Source organism: Astatotilapia calliptera, chromosome 15 (genome assembly GCF_900246225.1).
Source record: "Astatotilapia calliptera chromosome 15, fAstCal1.2, whole genome shotgun sequence".
Taxonomy (NCBI): domain Eukaryota; kingdom Metazoa; phylum Chordata; class Actinopteri; order Cichliformes; family Cichlidae; genus Astatotilapia; species Astatotilapia calliptera.
In genome coordinates this window covers 10,164,051-10,187,127 of record NC_039316.1, presented here as the reverse complement: position 1 = coordinate 10,187,127, position 23,077 = coordinate 10,164,051, and the positions used below count along the sequence as shown (strand labels likewise).

The following is a 23,077-nucleotide window of genomic DNA, read 5'->3' as shown; positions in this document are numbered from 1 at the left end:
GTGACAAACCTAATGCAGTTGTAGATAAAGCTGCAAAATTTACATGTAACAGTTGTTTTTCTACTCTTAATGAGCACTTAAAAACTATTTAAAAATACAAGCCATGCTTAACCACACATGCATGCAGCACTTTTATTTCATACACTTTAAATAGCTCACATTTATCTTTAATTCAGAGCCACCAATTGACCTAACATACATGTCTTTGTCAACATGTAAGCATCACACAGAAAAGCCCCAGCTGACCAGAAGATTTGAACCAGTGCTAACTCAGTTATCCCATTATACATTTAAGCGTAATTGCTCAGTGTTAAGATGTTTCCCATTATATGCGAGAACACAAAGATCCAGCTTAGTTAGAGAGAGACATTAAAAGTTCCATTTTAGTCTAACTGATTAAACTGTGCTCATGTGGAAAAAAAAAGCTGCTGGTAATTGTCTGGTGCATACGCAGCTCTACACAGGCGGTATCTTCGCCTAAAATTCTTGCCTAAGGAGTATTTCTCCTGCTGGGTGCTGCATTTGAGTTGGACAACATCTCTGTTTGAGTCTCCCGACACAGTTAGTGTGAAAACAGCTTGAATCAGCCATGCTTGCGGTACAGTTACAACCCCCCCTTAAAAAAAAAGCACACACAGAGAATGTGTCTGTTTATAAAGATACCTCTCTGCCAGGTGATTTTTGAGGGGTCAAGATCAAGACGTACGAACGCGTTGATTTCTTCAGGTGTGAGTGATGCAGGATCTGTTTTCCTGATGCCAAGGCGCTGGAAATTGAGACAGACAACAAGATTTTGTTCCACATGTTTCTGATGTTGTTTAGATTTTATTTAACATGAAAGAAGCCTGCTATGTCCACCGTAATAGGTGGGAGGTATCATTCATGTATAGGAAACAAATCCAGACTAAATAACCAGGAAATTATTAACTCACTGTCAAGATCAGGTTTAGTTGGAGTTTTCTGCTTAAAAAAAAGCCTTTTAAAAATCTTTATCTCTCCCTTCATCAATTAAGGCTAATTTCATAGTCTTTTTCTCTAAACCTGGACTTTCCTGCAACAGGACATAAACTGTACACATGTTCAAACCTTCATCTCCTGGATCAGTAACATCTGCCATGCATATTTTATCTGTTAGGACTAAATATTAGACATTCTTCATCAGCATTACATGAAGACTGAATTACTCTTTCTTCTACAAACAAGGAGTTTTATCTGGCATAAAGAAATGTTTGGTAAAGCAGCCAATGTGAAGGGTAAGATTGAAAATTTAAGATGGATTCACAGAGGCCCCCTAGTGGACAAAAAACAACAACAACGACGACAACTTTTCATGAACACCCCAGTCACAACCCTTAGTTAGTTAGTTCACGTGTGATCATGGACATCACGTGTGATTATGGAGCTGTAGTATTTAAACTTACTTGCAGCCTGGAGATCTGGATGGGTGAGAATTTTCTGACTCCATTCACAGAAGGGACTAATCTATTGAAAAGGGCCTTGGTGGTAAAGAAAACAAGAAAAACAATACTATTATTTAAAGTACATTTAACCGGTCCTTACAGGAGGAAAGGACTTTTGTTAAGCTGGAATTTAGATAACGAGATAGCATTATGTGCATGAAAAGCAGGATTACAGAAATAAATCAAATACTTAAAAAGTTACCACAGAATAATTTACAGTCACCGACTACAATAAATCTACAGCAAATCGCAAACATGACTGAGAGCAAAAGGAATCCATACTGTCATTATATTACACACGCATTTTTTAAACTAGAGTTGCTGTATGATATCTTTTCGCACAGCCACCTTGTCTGACTGCGTCGCTTCGTGGAGCATCCTGGCATCGATGGCTGCTGCCACCAGGTTATTGGCAGCTGTGATGGCATGAATGTCACCAGTCAAATGAAGGTTGAACTGAGAAGATTTTAAAAAATAGCAGAAAAAAAAAAAAAGAACCCAGTGAGAGATGAAAGGATTACAGGCGAGACATCAACATGCTACTGCAGAAGTGTACACTCTGTAAGATTGATTGAATGGCCCCTAGGGAGAAAAAACCCGCTAACAATGGGGGTCAGTGGGCTGCACCCACAGCATTTGGTAGCAGATGATAAATGTGGGTTCAACTAAAGCAATCTTCTCATGGCTTGGATTTTGTCCCTTGAGTCTTTAAATATATTATGACACATTTTCTCACAGTTTGACACAAGCCCTTTGATCTCAAGACATACAAATTTTTTTTTTTTTAGTGCGCCTAAAAGAAGGAGGCGTAAAGAAAAAGGGTGAATTGAGAGAATGAGAAAAGTAGTTGGCCTTATTGTAGCCTACAAGGCTGGGGCTTAACCCCTCGTTCTGTGTGTCTTTATGGACTGTGCTTGTAGTCACAGCTCTGGGGTCATGAATGTATGCTTGTGTGTCTTTTTGTGCAAACTACTGTGAGTCTTTGCATGCCTCAGGTCTTTGAAGCCTGCGTTTGTCCTGCTAGGGAACACTCTGAGCCTGTCTGTGTGTCTTACCTCCTCCATAGGGATGACCTGGGCATACCCACCTCCTGCAGCTCCCCCTAGGCAAAGGAGGAGAGGAAACACTGTGAGAGGCAGGCAACAGGACGAGGACACACAAAGAAACAGTGCTGAGTGTTGGACTTTAAATGAACTGCTCCACCCGAGAACAAAATGTAGAGCTGACCTCACACTGACAAAGATAGCTAAACTTGTCCAAATGTCACTGAATGTATTCAGTAGAAATATTCACAATTTGAAACATTAAACATTGGTTCCAATGTGAAAATACACTATTCTATCAACGTTTTCTTACAAAACAGGATTTTAGAGAAAACACTCATTGTTTTTGGAGAAAATAGTTTGGAATGACCAACAGTAAAGTAAAAAAAAAAAGTATCCAGATGAAGGAATGCAAAGGAGCACAGAGAGATGACAGCATATCTTTCAGAGAAGATAAGCCAAGTACAGTTAGCATAAAGACCCAAGTATTCATTGCTGACCTTTAACTCCAAAAGTTGGTCCCTGGGATGGCTGACGGAGACAGGCAAAAGAGTTGAGCCTAAGATGGGCGGACAACGCCTGGACCAGACCAACAGTCACTGTGCTTTTACCTTCGCCCAGTGGGGTGGGAGTTATACTGAACAAAGAGAGAATACAGAAGATTTTCAAATATCACTTTTTCTGGTGTGCACAATATGACCCTGTACTGTGGAGTCCCTCAGGGTTCTATACTAGGACCTATGTATTTTCTTTGTAATGGTAATTTTGTACTATTCAAATAAACTTTATTATTATTATTATTATTATTATTATTATTATTATTATTATTATTATTATTATTATTATTATTATTATTATTATGAAGCAGGAGAAAGAATAAGAGAGGATTTGGTCAGTCACTCACCCGGCAACCAGAATATATTTGCCATTAGGCTGTGACTGGAGGCGTTCCAACACAGAGAGTCGAACCTTAGCTTTGCTCCTCCCATAGGCTTCTAGCTCTTCTGGTAGCAAACCAATCTCTTCAGCCAGCTGATCTACTGGTTTTGGTATCTGAGCTCTGGATATCTCTAAATCACTGACAGAGAAAACATATAGACTATATGGATAATGGCTCTACGCACCACATCTTATTCAAATAGCATTAAAATGAGGTATACAAGAATCCGGGTAAGATTAATGAAGTTAAATTCCAGTGTTCACCACACAGTGGTCTATACCTTGGTACAGGAGTTAAGGGCTGCAGTTTGAGGCTGCGCAGATGCCAGGGTCTGTATTCCTGACCCTTGAGCCACCGACTGCAACTCCGGACAACATTCTAATGGACAAAAAAGAAAAGAAAAGAGAAGGACAGAGAAAGCTAACGAATAAGTAAGGAAGAATATAGTAAGCCAAAGAGAGGAGTCACATGGGAATATATATACCTGTGTTCTGTAAGCTGCTGTGAGGCTTTCTAATCCAGATTTTGAAGACAATCCAAAAGCATTTTCATCTAAAACAAACGACAACAGGATTAATGAACACAATAAGTACACAAATCCATACAACAACAAAAAGCATGTGATAGTGGAAGCAAACCAGTGCATCTGAAACTGCAGTTTCACTGATTTCTATTCATTTTTAAACAATAACTTTAAAAAGTGTCTCTGCAATGGAGGGCTTTAAAATCATTTCATGTTCATTATAGCACAAGTTAATTGGAAACACAACATATAATGCAATACCTTTCTCCAGAGCTGGCTTACAGTAAATGATAGCAGCCCCTGGTCTAATCCAGGTGGGTGGAACATACATATTTCCAACATCTAGCAGGACCACAGCATCAGCCTGCATAACCTGGGAAAATGGAGAATTATTAAAGAAGAAGAAATTAAAATGATAATTAAAATAATGAAATATTAATGACCTAAAAGAACCTCTGCAGAAAAATGTCTTTCAGCATCTTCCCATTAGCAAAACTGCTCCAGTGAGCTGCTGTAAAATGAGAATACTGTCTCTGTGTGGCCAGCAACTAACACTACACAAGCCCGACATGAGATTTAAACCCATGTGTGTATACAAACTTCAAACCACAATTGTACATACTGAATGTTTAGTAAACTGAACTGGTTCTTAAATTGGACACCCTCACCCGCAGTGGGCCTTAGTCTACAACTCTTCTCTCTCAAGCTCTCCCTCTCTGTTTTGGAGAAAAATTTTTTATGCATTTTAAGGATTCATTGGAACAACTTCTGGTTAACTTCTGATTAAGGAGCTGGCACTCCTTATACATTAATTCATTACTTAGGACAGTGATTTTGACATAGGTAGCTTCTAAGGCACAATGCAGATCATCTAATGTGAGTACACCCTGTCACACCTGTGCCTGCAGGCTTTTGGAGCTCCAGTGACTCTTCAGAGTGACCATTCCACTTCGTTCAATCAGGCACTGCACAGCCAGCTGAAGGGGACCCTCTCCACCAACCAGCAACACAGTTTTTCCTTCCAAAGGAGTATCTGTAGGGATGTTTAAAATGATCATTCACGAGTGGAAATGCTCCCAGCAGCCGAGTCTGTCCATGGACTCCCTGTCAGGCTCCCCATTTAAATATATCTGAAGCCAAACTATTAAATAAAGGCAAAATATAAAAAAATAACAATCTAAAAAATCTTAAACCAGATTTTTTTTTTTTTTTTAAATGTACCTTTAGCTTATAACATTCTACACAGAAATGTTCAACGTTTTTATTAAAGAGCTTGGAAATCTTTAGTAGTTATATCAGAAGTACTGAAAATATCTAAACCCTGAAGTGTGCCTTCAACCAAAATGATCTAAGTCTGTATCTCATATGCACAGATCCCCTGTTCAGTAAATTACCAGCATTTTAAATTAAAAAGAAACATCCCAGAAATATGGTCAAATCTTACCAAATTCAATGTCTTTCCTTCGCCTTTTTATAATATAGTCATTTGGACTCAAGTACATTACGTGTTCACATATTTGTTGATATTTTTCTTGCTCATGTTTTCATTGTATTTTTTTAAATAATAAATTGGAAGATATTTTCTAAAGTCACAGTTGTCTTTACAATAACCACAGCAATGGTATCTTTTCCTGTTAGGTATCAGATCTCAGTAGTTAACAGTAAAGGATACTGATGTATTTTACAGTAAATTTAAAAAAGAGAAACATCTGTCACATTTATTAGTATATCTAATTTAATTTCTAGTGTTTATATATCATCCAGTCAGAGCACAGTGAGAATCACTTTGAGACCTCTCTGCATTATATCATACTTGTTATAAATCTCTGTCCTCATTCTCTCACCCCAACCGGTCGCAGCAGATGGCCGCTCCTCCCTGAGGCTGGTTCTACTGGAGGTTTCTTCCTGTTAAAAGCAAGTTTTTCCTTTCCACTGTCACCAAGGTGCTTGCTCATAAAGGGTCATATGATTATTAGGTTTTTCTCTGTATGTAATATTGTAGGGTCTACCTTATGATGTAAATATATGTCTGTGAAGGTTCTCAGTCTTAGTTTAGCTTCTGGAATAAGAGGTGAAACATCTTCAAGGAAACTTAAAGAAGTCCAGACACTTTTCTTACAATATAAAGCGCCTTGAGGCGACTGTTGTTGTGATTTGGCGCTGTAAAAATAAAATTCAATTGAACTGAACAGAAATGTGAAAATATTTCAAGCACACTGGCTGCATTTAATTTCTTTTTCATTCACTCTGACACTTTTGGGTCAACTGTTTATATAAACTGTAATTTTATACAGTCGATTGGTTACACACACCAATACAAATGCACTTAATCAGAACACTGACTTTCTCAAAAGTGATGATTTTTCTCACTGGCTAAAAATATGCTCCTACTCTATTTCTGGCACAAGGGGCATAAACCTGCACAATGCAGTTAAGGATGGCAGAAAGTCAGGCATATAATTGGTTTCTAAAGTATCAACTCAGTTTTAAAATTAAAATCTCACAGGAGACTTAACGTCTCACTTCTGACATGTTTCCTGTGTGCTGTGTGAACACTGTGTAAAAAGAGGAAAACCTTCAGTTTCCTTCAGCAGAAACTCACCATGGTTCTCCAGCAGATCCAAAACAGCACTAGCTAAAGGAGGTACAAAGCCTTTACTCAGGTCTCCTCGTATCAGACGGCCCATATTCAAGTCTGATATGCTGCAACAAGAGAAAAACATAAAAATTTCATTTTTTTATTTAACCATCCAGTTTTACAGGCCGTAACAGACTAATAAAGTGCAATGGATAACACAATCACACATAATAAATGTTAAAGACACAGCACAGTACTAGCAAGTAACATATGAGGATATATAGTTTTCATCAGGATTAGGTTAAAAAAGTTTTCCATTAATCATCAGGAACATATATACTTTTCCTCTGGATAATCTATCCTTAACTGAACCAGATCCGATCAATTTATTGTGATTAAGAAGGGTCCCCTGCTAATTTTCTCATCACTCAACACACTGGGCACAAACGTCTTAATTGTGAGCAGTCCTTTCTGATTTGGGTCAATAGGACACGCACAGTGAGTTAATTCATTTATTTTAAATTGGAATAACAACCTTACATACATTTTTACATTTATAGAACTTATAAAATAAATGACTGAATATTTATGCCCCTGCAGGTTTTTACCCTTCGATGTCCTTCTCGGGTTTTAAGGTGTTGAGGACCCGACTGGTGATTGAAGCTGGGGGGAGGTGAAGGTAGATACCATGCACTTTGGGGTCATCATTCAACTTCAGCAACTCCTCTACAATCTACATGCATACATAAAGAGAACAAATAACAATCAGTGACACACATCTGAGAAATGTAGTGAAAAAATAGCAGACGAAACAAGTGTGAAAATATTGAAGATATACCAAATACAATCAGGTACTTTATGTGGTAGTCTACAAAAAAGTCAAGAGAGAAACAAACAGCACATGCACCTTCAAAATCTAACAAAGCAGCACTACCTAATGAGCACAGGGAAAGTGGTAGTGGAAATCCCTGAGGAGGTGAAAAACAGGAGAAAGGGGGACGAGATAATGTGTAAAAGTAGAGCAGCTGAGTTCTCCTAAGGCCAGGCATGGCACACATAGATCATCCACTGTCAGGTCAAATGTCTAAGCTATTCCCATGAATTCCTTCTGTCTACATGGTTCAAGTGGCAGGCTCCAGCTGAATGAAGAGCCAAGAAGGTTCCCCAAATCTCAGTTACATAATGCTGGAAAATATCACTAGGTAGGATAAAACCTGATGATAAACTTAGATGATAAATGAAGAATAAACTGGAAATACTGAAGACCTGAACACACAGGCACCATAATCACATGCTGCACAAACATGAGAACGGTAATCATGTAGTGACTTACTAAACTTTGAGGGGGGAGGAAGAGTTCTCTATTAAGGGGAAAATTAACTTGTGAGTCACATCGACTTACATCATCTTCACTGCACTCCTTTACCAGACAAATCTGAGTGATGTTCAAACCAATCTGCGGACGAGGAGATAGGAGATCTTTTGTAGACATTACAAAAGAACAAAATGGCCAAGCTGAAGAAGAGAAGTCAGAAAAAGGAGAAGTGGTGGCGTGGATTACCTTTACTGCCATTTTCTTATTGATCTCCAGCATGCTGTCGTCTTCACCTGCCTTTGAGATAAAATGAGCACACTGAAACAACGCACAGAACCCTGATAATATGGAAAAGCTAAGATGAAACTTCAGTAGAAACAGATACCCTCAAGGTCAGGAGAAGATTAAAGCAAATTAGGAGACTTCTAGCATCAAATGTTTAGGCTACGCTTTTTCTAAGCATTAACAACACTTACCGTAAGACTGCTTACTACAAAATAAGACGGTGTATTTGCACTCATTTTTTTGTTCTTTAACAGTATTCCCTTACAGTACCTGTAGAATGGCTAACAAGGGTTGAATTGCTGGGTTTCTTTTCTGCAGAGTCACAATTGCTTCTCTGGTGCTCTGAACCACTTTCCTACAAGAGAAGACAACCTGGTTAGAAATACCCATTAACCTATTAATGGGTACACGCAGGATAAAACACCCCCATCAGGAAAGTAGATAATACATAATTAAGTTCAAATATGTTCATTTATATAGCACCAATTCACAACAAAAACCATCTCAAGGTGCTGAATGCTGCAAGGTAAAGAAGCAGCATAACTATGGGGGGTTTATAACTACAGTGGCTTTGAGAATTCAGTGCAATGCAACAAGAAATCAGATGAAATGCGAGGAGGCGGCTCAGAAGAGAACGAACAATCGAACACATGAACACTGAGAAAGTACAGATAGTACACATACATGTGCTGAAACACTGAAAGCAGCACATGGTGTAACTAAATTTTCAAGCAATGTCTGCAGCAAACTATGGAGCTGATGAGAAGGTGGGAAGCAGTCAGGTGCTGTGTTTACTTTAATTCACAGACTAGCTTGTGAAATATGTGAGATAAGTATTGCTTAGGACCTATCAAGCCATCACTTTTTGTCTATTTGCAGGAATTTTCCTAATGAATTATGCATCAGGCTCTGTGGAGTAGAGTAGTAGTAATCCAAATATCAATAGTATCGAAACCAGAGCTTATATTGGTATTGGATCAACATTAATAAATTGTTGACCACTGCTCTCCCCTACATAAGATGCCTTTAAAAGTTAAATGTATCGGTATCAGTATTGGTATATGCAATATTGGCCCTACATTTACTTGGTATCGGATTGATACCAGAATTTGTGGTATGGAACAACCCATGGTCGTTTTCAGTGCGCATGCGGCAATATGCGGGCGGGCGGGGAAAATGTTTACAAATACGTTAACAAATACGTTAAAAGTCCAAAACTTTAAAGTTAAACTTTAACTGAATAAATCCTTTTTGCTAATTTTCTTCACACTCAATACAAGTGTTATAGATCTGATTGCATTTAAATGTTAGCAGCAAAACTAGTTAGCATCAGTCATCCACGCCTGCGTGTTTTTACTCGGTTCCTCATGTGTCGCATGTTTAGCAACAACAGAAAAGGGTTGCATCAGCTGGCTGGTGTCTCTGACACCCTAACCCGGGGACACGTGCAGAACTGGCTACTAGCCAGGGGCCAAAACGCCGGTGAGACCGGAAATGCTTACTACCTTTGTCACGTAGATAACCATCCCTCCAACGAACTTCGTTTTTTTAGCTAGCCGTTAAAACAATTTGTCATGACACACCACAATCAGACTTTTACTCTACATTGTTGTTGCTGCTGTTGTTATTTTACCTCACATGGTTGTCGTAATCAGACTCATCCCCCTTCTGAGATTGTACCCCAAAGTTACCGGTTAACTTCGGGTTGGTGCCGGTGCTGGAGGTAGCGCTTGCCGCTCGGAGGCTCAATCGACTGCTGGTAATGCCTATCGGTAGGCATCTTCGCGAAAACCCGGTGAATCTGCTACCCGGACGGACCTGATGTGCCCGGAGACTCATGTAAGCACTGCGAATAAGCGCCAACTTCATTGTAGTTTTATGTTTAAAAAAATAAACAGGACTAAAAAGTGTTTCTTCTCCTTTCGTCTCTGGCGGCGGTGATTAGCCCGGTTCCTTGAAAGGAACAAAAAGAAAGTTGAGGTTGCAACAGGGTGCTGATGGAGGTGCGCTGTCTTCACGAGCAGTCGGAAAGATGAAAAACTAGCGGTCGGTGTGCTTTGTTTCCCCCCCATTCCCCCATCCTCCCACCCACAAATGGGCAATTCCCATAGAAAGAAAGGTCTTTTAAGACAACACATTGCGTTTAGGAGTGACAAATGGATACCTTGTTGTTAGTGTGTATATGCCTCCGCAATATTTTGATTATCTAATAACGTGTGTAAACGCATTTGTTTCCTTCCTCCAAAGTCACTGGTAATATGAAAGACTGTTTGAATAAGACAATAAATGCTACATTTCTTGCAAGTCTAGATGCTGTTATTAAACCAGCATTTTAAAGTCATATGTTTTCATTTGAAAATCCGGGGTACACTTGAAAGCAGCAGCCTAACAAGAAGCGAATGCTCGCGACTACGCGAGTTCACGTGCTGAAGACCCTGAGAGGAGTTAGGTCATTGGGTTCAAAATACACCTCAGTCGGTAAGTTAACATATCCATCCAACCCAATGCAATAATGTAAGTGAGTAAAACTATATTTAGTCTCAGGCTCATTAAGAATCAACGTTTCACTCACTCAAACATACCTATTCACAGGAGGCCAAACAATCAGTATTAATAATCATTGCCTCAATTCATATGTCGTATTAGAATACTTTAAAACCAGGTTCCTTATCAGCAAACGCGTGTCAATATACTCCTAAACCAGAGCTGGCACTCTTCATTTAACAGCATGTGATAAATCAGGCTTCTATACACAGCGTGGGTTGGTGGCCTAAGTTGAACTGGTAAGTTTAGCGACATTCCTGTTCCCTATGATTGAAGCCTAAACCCTGATTTTATCTTGAAGTCATGTACCAATCGTGCAAATTTGATGTGTGTCCGAAAGACTGCAAGTAAGGGATTTGGCAGAATATTAAAGAAAACTAATGTATCTATATATAAAGAGAATGCGTCTAATCTAATAGAAATTCCAGTGAGACCGGGTTTGCCCTTGTTGTGCAATAATAGTTCAAAAGATGGCAATAAATATACTATAGATAAGAAACAGTTAATATGCATTTTACAGCAGGAATGTTCATCCAAGTTTAAAGTTCTTATCTATGCTCGTACACCCCTTCCTACATCAACTATCCAGATAAGAAAACATAGTTTGTCTATGTGTGATCAACAAGCACCTAAGCTGTGCTTAGTTGTGGTTGATTTTGGAGCCAAAAAATGAGGACAGTGCTACAAATGCCTCCAGCAGACTTGACCTCCTCAAAATAGTAAAACCGTCGCCAAATACAGGGGTTGATTTAAACCTAACTAAATTGCTAAGGGGCATAACTAAGTGTGTAGTAGTCAGAAGAATTTAAAAAAAGAAGAAGAAGCTACTAAAATCCAAACTTGTTTGTGCATGTAGTTGTGGAAGTCATTTGGGTGTGGCTAACACACAAACTGCACAGACCTTGTTCTGCCTACTCTCATAGTGTAGGCTGCCCTCCCCTGGTGGCCGTGCAGATGAGCCGTGGCATCATTTTATTTTCCAGCCATTTAATTAATTAAATATTACAATCAAAATTTTAAAAAAGTAATTTAAAAAGAGCGGTTTAAACTGCGCATTATCTAAATTTCTCGTACCCATGTCTGATCCAGAACCATTTTATTTCTTTTGATAATTTGGGATTTGTAACTGATGGGAAATCTCATTGTGACAGAGACTCAGAGGATCAGGGGCCAGGAGAAAAGCTGCTGATGGTGAATCAACCGGTGATTCACCAGATTGTGTGTGGGAACAGAGAAAGTCTGGTGTGTTGATTTAAAGTCTAGGTCCAAGTTTATGTTTACAAAGCTGTCCTACACAACTGACGCTCCTGTGGTGCAGGTCAAGGTTGAACTGATCTGTCTTCATTCCTAAAGTCACATGACTGTGACTGAGTGTCACAATTGTGCACCCTGACAAAAAGCACAGCAGATTTTCAGTTTTTACCTCACAGCCTGCAGCACTGGTAACACGTGGGACTGTTTTTTGTGCTCACAGTCCGGATTAGTAGACTTCAGATGATGGCCAAAGTTTGATTTGTAGAGATAAAGAGCAAACGGGTGAGGATCTTTCCTTTAATCTTGTCACTATGCGCATGATTATTTGACCTTGTTGCATATGAAATGGTAACAGTGGGATTTTGTGGTTTGACAGAAAGTATGGGTAACTTATGAAATTACATGGTGATAGATACTGAGCACAGGAGGCAGTAATTTGTATGAGATGTAAGAAAAGATCAGATATGTCTAAGTTATCATTTCTTCTAAAACATTTGGGGTTTTTCTTAGATTTTATAGCGTTGGAACCATATATTTGTTGTGTAGCGCCAATGACTGAAATGCCTCTTAATGCTATCACAAGTGTACTTTATGCATTAGAAATATTTAGGCTGTTTATCCAAGATATAACTCTAACTTATATGCAGAATCTAAAGCTCGGTTTTTAAAGTCAAAATGAATCTCTCTTTGGTGAAAAGGAACATTGTTGACTACTCTTTGGATAACCTGTTAGGCCAGTGATTGGTGGTGGGTGGATTATACTTGAAGGAAGAAGGAAAACTATTTTCATCAGATATGAGAAGCAAGCAAGGTGCCAAGTGTGTTTAAATTCAAACATAAATGGTTCACCTACTTGAATGAATTAGCTTTACTAATGTTTGTTAAGTGAATAGAAAATCATCTTGACCTCTATAACCTTCACTTGATCTCCAGATCAGCCATGAGGGACAGACTGAGCCACCTGCAGGAAGTCTCCGGCGGCCCTGTGGAGCCAGTGGAGAATGCAGACTCCACTCTCTCCAAGTCCCTCAGCAAAGTCGACCTGGACAACAGCCCTGCTCTGGCAGAAATCTTTTCCCAGGCAGAAGGGATCCATAAAGACATCCAGCTCATCCGCCTGGAGGTTAAAAGGCTTCGTGAGCAGAGCTCCTGCATGTTCCATGGCACCTCTACTATTAAAAGGGACTCTATTGGAGCTGACATAAAGATGCGGGCTGAGAATGTTCTAGCACGCCTGCGTGACATGGATGGCATGGCGTGCAAGCTAGAAGAAAAACATGGTGCCAATTCTGCTGTGACGCGTATCGCCAGAACCCAGTACGCCTGCCTCAGTAATGGCTTTCGCGATGCGATGTTTGATTACAATGAGGCCGAGATGAGCCACCGTGAAAGCTGCAAAGCCCAGATCCAGAGGCAAATGGAGATAGTTGGGTGTGAGGTGACGGGAGAGGAGGTGGAGGAGATGATTGAGAAAGGTCAGTGGAACATCTTCAGCAATAACGTGGTGACTGAAGGCAGAACGGCACGTTCAGCTCTCTTCCAGGTTGAGAAACGTCACCAGGAGCTGCTGGACCTGGAGAGACGCATCAAGGGCATCCATGAGATATTCCTGGACATCGCCGTGCTGGTAGAGGAGCAGGGCAACATGCTGGACTCCATCCAGACCAACGTTCAGAAAACCGATGAGGGCGTGCAGGATGCTCTCTTCAAAATTGGCAGGGCCAAACGCCATGACCGCAACAACCCATTCAAAAGAATATTTAAAAAGACATAGCAGCTGAAGACACTTTTTGGTTTTTAAGCTGGCTCAGTCTCATCATGTGAGGGATTTGCTATTAAAGCTAATTTTGACTCCTCCCACATTCACAAAGTGTCACCACAGCGGATGCTTGATTTGGCTATTTTTTTTTTTTTAATGTTTTGTTTTTTGTCGGATACGCTTCCTGTTGCAGCCCCAAGGGGATTTGTCTAATTTGTGTCTGATGTTTTTTGTTTTTTTTTAAACTGTGACTTTGAGAAATATTTTTTTCCAGTTTCAGAAAAGAGATAAAACTCAATAAAATATCTGCTGTAGCTGAAGAAAGGCTGAATTATTCTTCAATTATTTGTAGTCTGACTGAACTGTTAAACTTTGGCTGGTTTTCAGAAGCCTTTCATCCAGACCCCTGAAAGGGAGGCAATAATACAGCATTTTAACAGAGATTTAATTTTATATAGGTTATGCAGGGATTACACTACTTATGCACTAATCTGTTTTACTGTCTTTTAATTACTTTTTAATATTAAACGTTTTGTTTTATTCTTGTGTTCTGTGCCTTGTCTCTAAGTAAATATATAGAAATTTTTAACATATTTGTTTAAACATATAATCCACACAAGCTCATTTAAAAATTGACTAGATCTACTACACACATGAGTGAGCTGCTCCACATCGAAAGGAGCCAGCTGAGGTGGTTCGGGCATCTGACAAGGATGCCCCCTGGGCGTCTCCTGGATGAGGTGTTCCAGGCATGTCCCACCGGGAGGAGGCCCCGGGGCAGACCCAGGACACGCTGGAGAGATTATATCTCTCGGCTGGCCTGGGAACGCCTTGGTATTCCCCCGGATAAGCTGGAGGAGGTGGCTGGGGAGAGGGAGGTCTGGGCCTCTTTGCTTAGGCTGCTGCCCCCGCGACCCGGCCCCGGACAAAGCGGATGAGGATGGATGGATGGATGGATGGATGGATGGATACTACACACATTTTACTTTAAGTCACTCTTAAAGAGGCAGACACACTGTTTGCTTTTTCAGGCATCTCTGAAACAGTAAAACCTTTAGTAAATACTGCCTATAGATTTACATTAATAAAGCACAACGATATTGTTTATTAGTTTCGTATGTTTATTAGTGTGTCTATATATAGTGCTTGAATGTCTGGAACCTAACCAACCTGTTAATGGACATAATCTATTGTGTGTTCTAGTCAAGGTACAGTGCAAGAAGCTGGTAAAACCACACAAGTCTGATCTCTCCTGCACAAACACAAGCCGGTACTGTGTAAGTCATTTGGGCGTGGCTGGGAAAATCTTGACGTGAGCTAAAATCAGCTCAGGCTTCACTCACTCATCTCGGAAACTGTCAGGTAGCCTATCGCGGCTTTTAGATATTATGGCAGTGGTTGGCCAAGTGTCGCCAATGCGTTTTTAAGCGCAACCCCCTTAAAAAAGGTGACCTCGAAGGTTCCGTGCCAACAGTTTTGCTTAATTGTACAATAAGATAGACGCCAAGTTGCATTTGGCACTCGAGTGTTACACACCCGCTGCTCACACCTTGGCGTCACTGCAAACCAAACCGACCGGGCTTCATTCCTCAAGTCACATCTCATCGCAGTTGCATGGCGAGGCGCAGTTGGTCAACTTGACAAAAAAGAAATAACACAGTAAAATTCCAGCTTTAGTTCCAGATATAGCAGCGTTACGCGTGTAGGGCCCATTGTTGTGCTCACGGCCAGGAGCAGTCGACATCAGAGCAGGAGGATGCTGCTGAGGCACGGCGGCCACCTGACAGCAACGTACAAACTCTGATATCTGTGGACATAAAAGCGAAACAGGTGAGGATCCTTCCTTTTATTTTCACGAGATTATTTCATCTCGTTGCTCATGAACGGCGAAGGAAGATGAAGTTTAAGTTATGGCCCATCAGACAAATGAAAAGTGATTTTAAATTTGTTTTTGTTTGGGGTTTTTAGTAGTAAACGAGATTTATCGTAGTAGAAATAGACACTAGCGTGACATATACACAGCCTAAAACCACGTCCATACATTTGTGGAAAAACGTACACCTTTCTTCCACAATTGTTAAATTTTTTTTTTTTACTATTATCGTTGTTATTTTACATTTTTATTGTACTTTATGATACATTGTGCCCAAATCAAAATATTTCCTAGATTAAAAAAACTCGGATTATTGAAACAAGTTAAGTGTTGAATACGTCTACCAACAAAACAACAACATGATGATAAGGACCACATGTATTTATTTATTTATAATACACATTTAATCCACTAGATTGCATCTTAACTGGAAAATTGTATAAAGGCTGTTTTGATCAATGATATAGATTATCAGTTATTCTCAACTAGAAGCAGTGACAAAATCAGACAGGGCAATCAGGACGGGAAGGGTGTAGTGGCAGTGCCAGAAATGCCTTTAAATTATGTCACCACCGTCCCTTTTTCACACTATAAAGATCTTTTACTTAGACTGCTTCTCAGACTCTGACAAATAATTCTGTGAGATTTTAAAGTCAAAATGAATTTAGCTACAGAAAGATCCTAAGTTGAAGGAACTAGTTTGGTAGGAAGGAACACCTCTTACTATTCTTTAGAGAACCTGTTAGGCCAGTGATTGGTGCCGGGTGGATTATATGTAAAGGAAGAAGGAAAATATTTTTAACCTGGTATGAAACAGGTTAAAAGACAAGGTGTGAAGGTGTTTAATTATGAAAAAAAAAAAAGGGGGGGGGGTGTCTTGAGTTGCTTAGTGTTGCACTGTTGAGAAAGGCCCCTCTTTATTTAGTCAGCTTTACCATTGTATGTTAGATCAACAGCAATCAGAGAGAGAGAAAAGCATCTTGACCTCTAACCTTCACTTGTTCCCTAGACCAACCATGAGGGACAGACTAACTGACCTCCAGGAGCTGTCCAGCGGCCCCATGGAGCCAATGGAGTATGCGGAGTCCGTTGTCTCTGACTCCTTCAGTAACGTTGACCTGGAGGATGAGTTGCCTCATGAAGCAGTGGTGTTTAGCGACAACAGCCCTGCTCTGGGCGAAATCTTTACCCAGGCACAAGGTATCCACAAAGACATCCAGCTCATCCGCCTGGAGGTTAAGAGGCTTCGTGAGCAGAACTCCCGCATGTTCCAAGCCACCACCACCATGAGCACCATTAAAAAGGACTCTAACACTATTGGAGCTGATATCAAGGCGCGGGCTGAGGATGTGCTAGCACGTCTACATAAAATGGACGACATGACGCAGAAACTAGAAGAAACGCACGGCACAAATTCTGCTGTGACGCGTATCGCCAGAACCCAGTACGCCTGCCTCAGTAATGGCTTTCGCGATGCAATGTTTGACTACAATGAGGCCGAGATGAGCCACCGGGAAAGCTGCAAAGCCCAGATCCAGAGGCAAATGGAGATAATGGGGCACGAGGTGACGGGAGAGGAGGTGGAGGAGATGATTGAGAAAGGTCAGTGGAACATCTTCAACGACAACATCGTGACTGAAGGCAGAACGGCACGCTCGGCTCTGTCCCAGGTTGAGAAACGGCACCAGGAGCTGCTGGACCTGGAGAGCCGCATCAAGGGCATCCATGAGATATTCCTGGACATCGCCGTGCTGGTAGAGGAGCAGGGCCCCATGATGGACTCCATCCAGAACAACGTTCAGCAAACCGATGCTGTCATGCAGGATGTCCTCTTCAAACTTGGCAAGGCAAAACGCCACGACAGCAAGAACCCGTTTAGAAAGATGTTTTGCAGCTGTTTTCCGTGCGTCGACTAATCGGTACAACAGGATGACCCGGCAAAGACAATGTCAGCTAGTTCTTAGGATATTCAAAATGTTCGACGAAAATGTTAGTTTCACAATAATTTATCATCACGGTCTTTGTAGTTACTGCCTAATATTTTCTCAGAGAGTAAAATAAAGGTATGAGGAAAAGGGTTCAAACTGCTTGGTTTAAATGTAAAAATTCTTGGGTTAAACTTCATAAAACTCTATTTATGTAATTCCTTGATTTTTAATGTCTGTAGTAAGGGTTTGAGACATAACCTGTGTCAAATAACAATGACCTAGGCACGATGCATACTTGAAAACAAACGGTACGTGAAGGTATTTTTCAGCTTGCTCAGGTTACACATTTACTAATAAGTAGCTTTCAGATATTTTTATACAATTTCTGAAAGTTCCATTAAAATAACCTTGAAGAAATGTTTGGTTTGTCACTACACATCTTAGCACTAATACCATGGATGTTGTGATTGAAGTAAAACAGAGCGTACCGGTAACGAAGCAGTTTAACAGGGATATAATTTCTGCAGGGATTGTACTTGTGATGCACCATGCACACTACCTTATTTTGACTTCTGTATATTAAAATGTTTTTGTCTGTCTTATGTGATTTCTCTTACAAGTAAATATTAAATATATTAAATATAATATGTCTGGGTTTATTTTTTAAACATACAATTCACATTAACACTAATATTTTAGAAGGCCTGCTATGTTCTTACTCAAACACAGAAAACTGGAGAAAATCTGGACTTCCAGCTCAATGACAGCTGCTCTTTGTCATGATGCGTATAACGCCATTAACCAGTTGTTTAACCTGCACACAGGTGCCGTCACAAAACAAATAAAGCTGCTTATTACGTGTTTTTCAAGACGTCTAGTCAAATCCCTTTGTTTTCTTGTTTGTTTCCTTAAATTTTCATTAATTCTTGTTTTTGGGCATGTCATTTACCAGGAATGCCTTCTTACTTAATCCATTTGCTTGATTCGTGAGTTGAAACAGTACTTTAGGAGGTATTATGTGTCGCAGTGGGAAGGCTTAAGTGACTCACCTGTTAAGGGGCCGGCAATCACACACAATGCTGAAAAGAAAGTAGACGGCCAACTTCCTTCAGTAGATTAAACACATACTTGCTACAAAAATGTCAAATGAGACAAGCTGAAAGGATTTACTTACCTTTTCTGTAGCGTGGTGGCCGTTTAAAGAAGGTAAGATCATTTGATTTGTGAGTCTAATGATTTGGGTTTTTTCATAGGAAAAGTGTTGCCACCTGGAGGCAACTGGATAATTGATGGGACTTGCTGGCTATTTAGTTTGGGCTCCACTCTACAGGCAACTCGAGGGGAAGATATGATTTCTGAAGACTTGTTTAAGTCTTTTATTTTTAATTGAGACAACTTTTGAAGTGAATGTTGTTCATTCGAACGGTACGGAATAAGGAAATTGACTTTCTGAGCTTATGACAGGAACTTGAAAAGATACCTGCCATCCAAAAGCACTGCAACTTGTGGAGTTGACAGACCTAACGTAGAGAAAGTACTTGGATAAATGCAGAAACCACCATCCTATTGCAAAACCTCAATTTAAATGGAAAAGTCTGCTTTAAGGTGAGAAGGTCCTTGTTCCTGGTTTAAATTGAGAAATTCCTGTTGGTCACTTAGCTGTGACTGCTGACGGGAAAAGGCTACTGAAGATAAAACTAAACTTACGTGCATCAGTTGCATCATCAGTTTTTAAAACAATCTTTCTAGATGGCTCTTAAAGTTCCCCCCTTACTAAATTAACAAAGCACAATAATTTACAGCCAAGTGATCAGATTACTCTGTTTCATGTGTGTCATCACTTTGAAGAATGTTCATGATAATCATTTTGAATTATGGATTTTATTTATTATACCTTTTACTTCTTTTTTTTTTTTAATACACTAGTCTCTCAGGCAGAATGCGGGACAGGTTGGAGAGGCTGCAGACCATTAGAGAGGAGCAGGAGGAGTACGAGCCCGGATTCTATGGGTTTGAGTATGATGTAGACAAGGGAACTTTGTCTCATCAAGCGGTAATATTTGAGAGCTCCTCAGCTACTGAGGTCATCCTAAAGGAGGCTGAGTCAATACGCAAGGACATCTCCCTGCTCCACTTGGAGGTGGCACGTCTGCACGCCCACAACGAACGATTTGGCACCTCTGTGCGCCGCCTGACCCTTATTAAAAAGGATTGTGACTCCATTGCCAGAGGGATCCAACAGCGGGGGGAGGCTCTGTACGCCCGTCTACAGGTCCTGGGTAAACGGAGCAAAGAGCTTGAAGAGAAAGAGGGCCCCAACAGTGCTGTTAGTCGCATTGCCCGTGCTCAGTACGAGTCACTGACCTGCGCCTTCCACAGTGCTATGACTGACTACAGTAAGGCGGAAGAGGTTCAGAGGAATACCTGCAGGGTGAGGATCCAGAGGCAGGCCTCAATACTGGGGAAAGAAATCACTGATGAGCAGCTGGATGCGCTGGTGGACAAAGGTGGTGAGGGCTGGGCGGAGCTGTCCCAAGGCCTTCAGAATCAGAGTGTACGCTCTTGCCGCACTGCGTTGTGCGAGATCAAAGGCAGACACAAGGACCTGGTGGAGCTGGAGGCCAGGATGAAGGAGATCCACGAACTGTTCCTCCAAATGGCCATACTAGTGGAGGAGCAGGGATCCATGCTCAATAACATTGAGGCTCATGTGTGCAACACTGTGGAATATATTGAAAAAGTCCACGTTCATATGAAGAAGGCCATACAGTACAAGAGGAAAAACCCTTTCCTCCAGTGTTGCCCCTGTCTACTGTGCTGGAAAAACGACCAAACTTTTTAGGACTGTGTTTGACTTAAATGATTGAAATTCTGATTAAACATTTAACTATTTACGTAAAAGATATGGAACTAAACAAAAAGGAAAAAGTAATGTGCAATATTTTGATGAAAGACGATGGCACTAAGTGCACTGAAGACAGTTCTTCCCTGGGTAGAAACACAATGTATTTCTGTGAAAGGGAGTAATTTGTAAGCTCAAAATTTATCAAATTACAGATAATGTTATGATCACAGAATTTACCCCTGTATGTATTTGAGAGAAGTTTTAACAAATTGATGTTTTAAGTTGAGACTGTTATCGTGTTCAGTGATGCACAAAATAAACTATAGCTGTAGGAAAAAAAGATCTGCTAGTTTTTCCAGATTCTTATTTGACACCCAAATGATCCAGACATAATCACAACTAACAAGAGCTGTACTGTGTAGCTTTTAACTAAATGTCATGTCAGACTGAGATAAAACTAAGTTATATCAGTAAGAGGTGCAGTGAGTATGATGTAGACAAGGGGACTTGTGTGTACATTTCTCTTATATTACACTGGCCCAAGATTATTTTGCGTTAATGTAACAAAATGATCTAATCCATTAAGGTTTTATTTTTGGTACTTCTGCTAATCTGTAAATTTATGTTTAGATTTAATATTTAAAATGAGCACTGGGGTGGGGAAGAAAGATGATATGGATTACTTTAAATGTGGCATGATTGTTGGTGTCAAGTAGACAGACTATTCTGTGTCTTTCAAGAACTGCTGATGTACTGGGATTTTCACACACAACTACCTCTAGGGTTTACAGAGAATGACACATGATGCGTGTACTTTTCTGGGTGAAAATGTCTTGCTGATCTCACAGGTCAGAGGAGAATGGCAAGACTAAGAACAGAAATTGTAAACTGAGGCTACAATCTGTACCTGCTTACTAATAGAAGATCAATAGAAGATTGGAAGAATTGTTTGGTCTGATTAACCCTCAATTTCTTCCACAATATATGGTTGGTAGGGCAGAATTTATGGTGAACAACATGAAAGATTGTTCCATCCTGCACGTATCAATTATTCAGACTGCTGCTGATGTAATCAACTAATTCCATGAAGAATTGAAGAAGTTATGAAGGAAAAAGAGGGGTTCATGTTAATACTAGCAAGGTGTACCTAAATGGTGAGTGCATATTTGACATATTCAAGCTTCCATCTATCATTTTCTTCAGCTTATCCGGTCTGTTCAGCATCCTAAGCTTTAAATGTAATATTTAGATGTACCTATTAACACTTAGTATTTCAATTTAAATTTCATTTTTGAATGTAAGATCGAACATTCGCTGTTATTTGAAAAAAAAAATTGCTGGAAATCTGCTAAAAATGAGAAAAACGCACCCTGAATCTTTGTATAATATTTGGAACTTTTTGGAATTAAATCCTGTAGTTATTTCAAGAATAGCTCAGTGCACAAGACAAGGCAACAACAGCCATGCGAATAGATGCAGTCAGTTTCTACTCCACAAACTAGATGCCAAACTGAAGTTTCCTATCTCGGCCATTTGGAGTCAGACTGTGTGCACGTCTAACTGCTTTTTGCTTTTTAAAACTATGCATAATAGCTTATGTATGATCAAAATTCAAAGTTTAATTTCCGTACCAGTTAGCAGTATTTAGATTTTATTTTCAAAACAGTTTAATCTCAAAATAACATTTCGAGTTCAGTCTCGAAATTTCATCTTTATGGTCAAAATGAACAATAATATTTATTTTTTTCTTAATGTGGCCCTATACTATAGTTTTTTTGTTTTCGTTTTTTTCGTTTTTCAAATATAGAATGAAATATCCCTGATGGCGCCTGTCCCGTTAATGCCCTACTCACTCAGATCCACATACACCTAGCAAGACTAGCTGTCATTCAGTCTCCGAAGTTTCTACGGACTTTATTTGGCAACTTATTCTCCGTGACTTCGTAATTTAGAGATTTGTTGTGCGGTATCGGTGTTTTGCTTTGCTTCGAGGTTTTGTTTGGCTGCAATGCGCAGCTAAACACGCTGTGTATATTTACAATATAGAAGTTGTACGCCTGCTATAACTTCTGCTACGGGTTAGCATACGCTAATGTTATTATGCGGGTTCTAATTTGAGAGAGCGGTTCACAGGAATTCGAATGGAATGGAAGCAATTAACCCAAGTATGCGAGCTGGTATATATATGTATGTATGTGTGTGTGTGTATATTTTAGGTTTTTTTTGTAAATACAAGCCACCTTAAGGATAGCGGTAGTTTTATTTCAAGCTTTTGAGGTCGGGCTTGTCGTTAGCATGATAGTAAATGACTTAGCTGCTAGCTACTAGCAGCGGTAATGTCAATTGTTTAGACCAGTATGTTTGTTTGCTATTGTTTATCTAGTCGGCTTACGCTGCTATGCATTGCTAGCTTCGTGCCAATTTAATGACTAAGTCTAGAATACATAATGATTAACGGTATTTGGATGTGTTGAGTTTTACAAGTGTGGGGATGTGTTGGGGTACGGTGTATATACCAGGATGGCCGAGTGGTTAAGGCGTTGGACTTAAGATCCAATGGACATATGTCCGCGTGGGTTCGAACCCCACTCCTGGTAAATTTATTTTGTTGATGTATTGGAAGGTTTGCGTCACATAACATAAACAAAGAAACAGTTCTGTTACATTATAAGCGAGACCGAGGCAAAACAGAGAGCACTGATGATAAAGAGCTTATAGTTGCAGATGTGG

The 23,077-nt window shown here is 40.0% G+C and overlaps 4 protein-coding genes and 1 non-coding gene across 7 annotated transcripts in view; 4 read left to right on the top strand and 1 right to left on the bottom strand.

Annotated features, from left to right (window-relative positions):
• The window catches only part of mthfd1l (methylenetetrahydrofolate dehydrogenase (NADP+ dependent) 1 like), a 59,054-nt gene extending 40,446 nt beyond the window's left edge, over positions 1 to 18,608 (bottom strand). Inside the window, exons 1-16 of one of the 2 annotated variants that reach the window (XM_026194394.1) lie at positions 18,552 to 18,608; positions 8,415 to 8,499; positions 8,106 to 8,156; positions 7,947 to 8,000; positions 7,153 to 7,277; positions 6,569 to 6,669; positions 4,863 to 4,999; positions 4,228 to 4,339; positions 3,928 to 3,995; positions 3,724 to 3,821; positions 3,408 to 3,581; positions 3,004 to 3,140; positions 2,516 to 2,562; positions 1,809 to 1,916; positions 1,422 to 1,496; positions 664 to 766 (exon numbers count right to left, since the gene is read on the bottom strand). In XM_026194394.1, the coding sequence (XP_026050179.1) occupies positions 664 to 766; positions 1,422 to 1,496; positions 1,809 to 1,916; positions 2,516 to 2,562; positions 3,004 to 3,140; positions 3,408 to 3,581; positions 3,724 to 3,821; positions 3,928 to 3,995; positions 4,228 to 4,339; positions 4,863 to 4,999; positions 6,569 to 6,669; positions 7,153 to 7,277; positions 7,947 to 8,000; positions 8,106 to 8,138 (1,372 nt within the window). In that variant the 5' untranslated portion in view covers positions 8,139 to 8,156; positions 8,415 to 8,499; positions 18,552 to 18,608. Of the gene's footprint in view, positions 1 to 663; positions 767 to 1,421; positions 1,497 to 1,808; positions 1,917 to 2,515; positions 2,563 to 3,003; positions 3,141 to 3,407; positions 3,582 to 3,723; positions 3,822 to 3,927; positions 3,996 to 4,227; positions 4,340 to 4,862; positions 5,000 to 6,568; positions 6,670 to 7,152; positions 7,278 to 7,946; positions 8,001 to 8,105; positions 8,157 to 8,414; positions 8,500 to 9,777; positions 10,289 to 18,551 lie in introns of those variants that run through there. The other variant, XM_026194393.1, reaches the window with a different exon arrangement.
• LOC113037388 (syntaxin-11-like) lies at positions 10,511 to 14,243 on the top strand. Its single transcript, XM_026194398.1, has 2 exons — positions 10,511 to 10,622; positions 12,876 to 14,243. The coding sequence occupies exon 2, from the start codon at positions 12,883 to 12,885 to the stop codon at positions 13,714 to 13,716; it is 834 nt and encodes a 277-aa protein (XP_026050183.1). The 5' UTR covers positions 10,511 to 10,622; positions 12,876 to 12,882; the 3' UTR covers positions 13,717 to 14,243.
• Positions 14,979 to 18,116, top strand: LOC113037386 (syntaxin-11-like). The gene is made up of 2 exons (XM_026194397.1): positions 14,979 to 15,531; positions 16,584 to 18,116. The coding sequence occupies exon 2, from the start codon at positions 16,591 to 16,593 to the stop codon at positions 17,488 to 17,490; it is 900 nt and encodes a 299-aa protein (XP_026050182.1). The 5' UTR covers positions 14,979 to 15,531; positions 16,584 to 16,590; the 3' UTR covers positions 17,491 to 18,116.
• LOC113037385 (syntaxin-11-like) lies at positions 18,553 to 20,689 on the top strand. 2 transcript variants are annotated; one of them, XM_026194396.1, is made up of 2 exons: positions 18,553 to 18,708; positions 19,429 to 20,689. In XM_026194396.1, the coding sequence occupies exon 2, from the start codon at positions 19,442 to 19,444 to the stop codon at positions 20,342 to 20,344; it is 903 nt and encodes a 300-aa protein (XP_026050181.1). In that variant the 5' UTR covers positions 18,553 to 18,708; positions 19,429 to 19,441; the 3' UTR covers positions 20,345 to 20,689. The 2 variants fall into 2 exon arrangements, with proteins under 2 accessions (XP_026050181.1, XP_026050180.1); XM_026194395.1 differs by lacking the exon at positions 18,553 to 18,708 and adding an exon at positions 18,749 to 19,107.
• Positions 20,690 to 22,861: 2,172 nt separating this feature from the next.
• trnal-uaa (transfer RNA leucine (anticodon UAA)) lies at positions 22,862 to 22,944 on the top strand. Its single transcript has one exon. It is a non-coding gene; the product is annotated as a tRNA-Leu (tRNA).
• Positions 22,945 to 23,077: the final 133 nt, after the last annotated feature.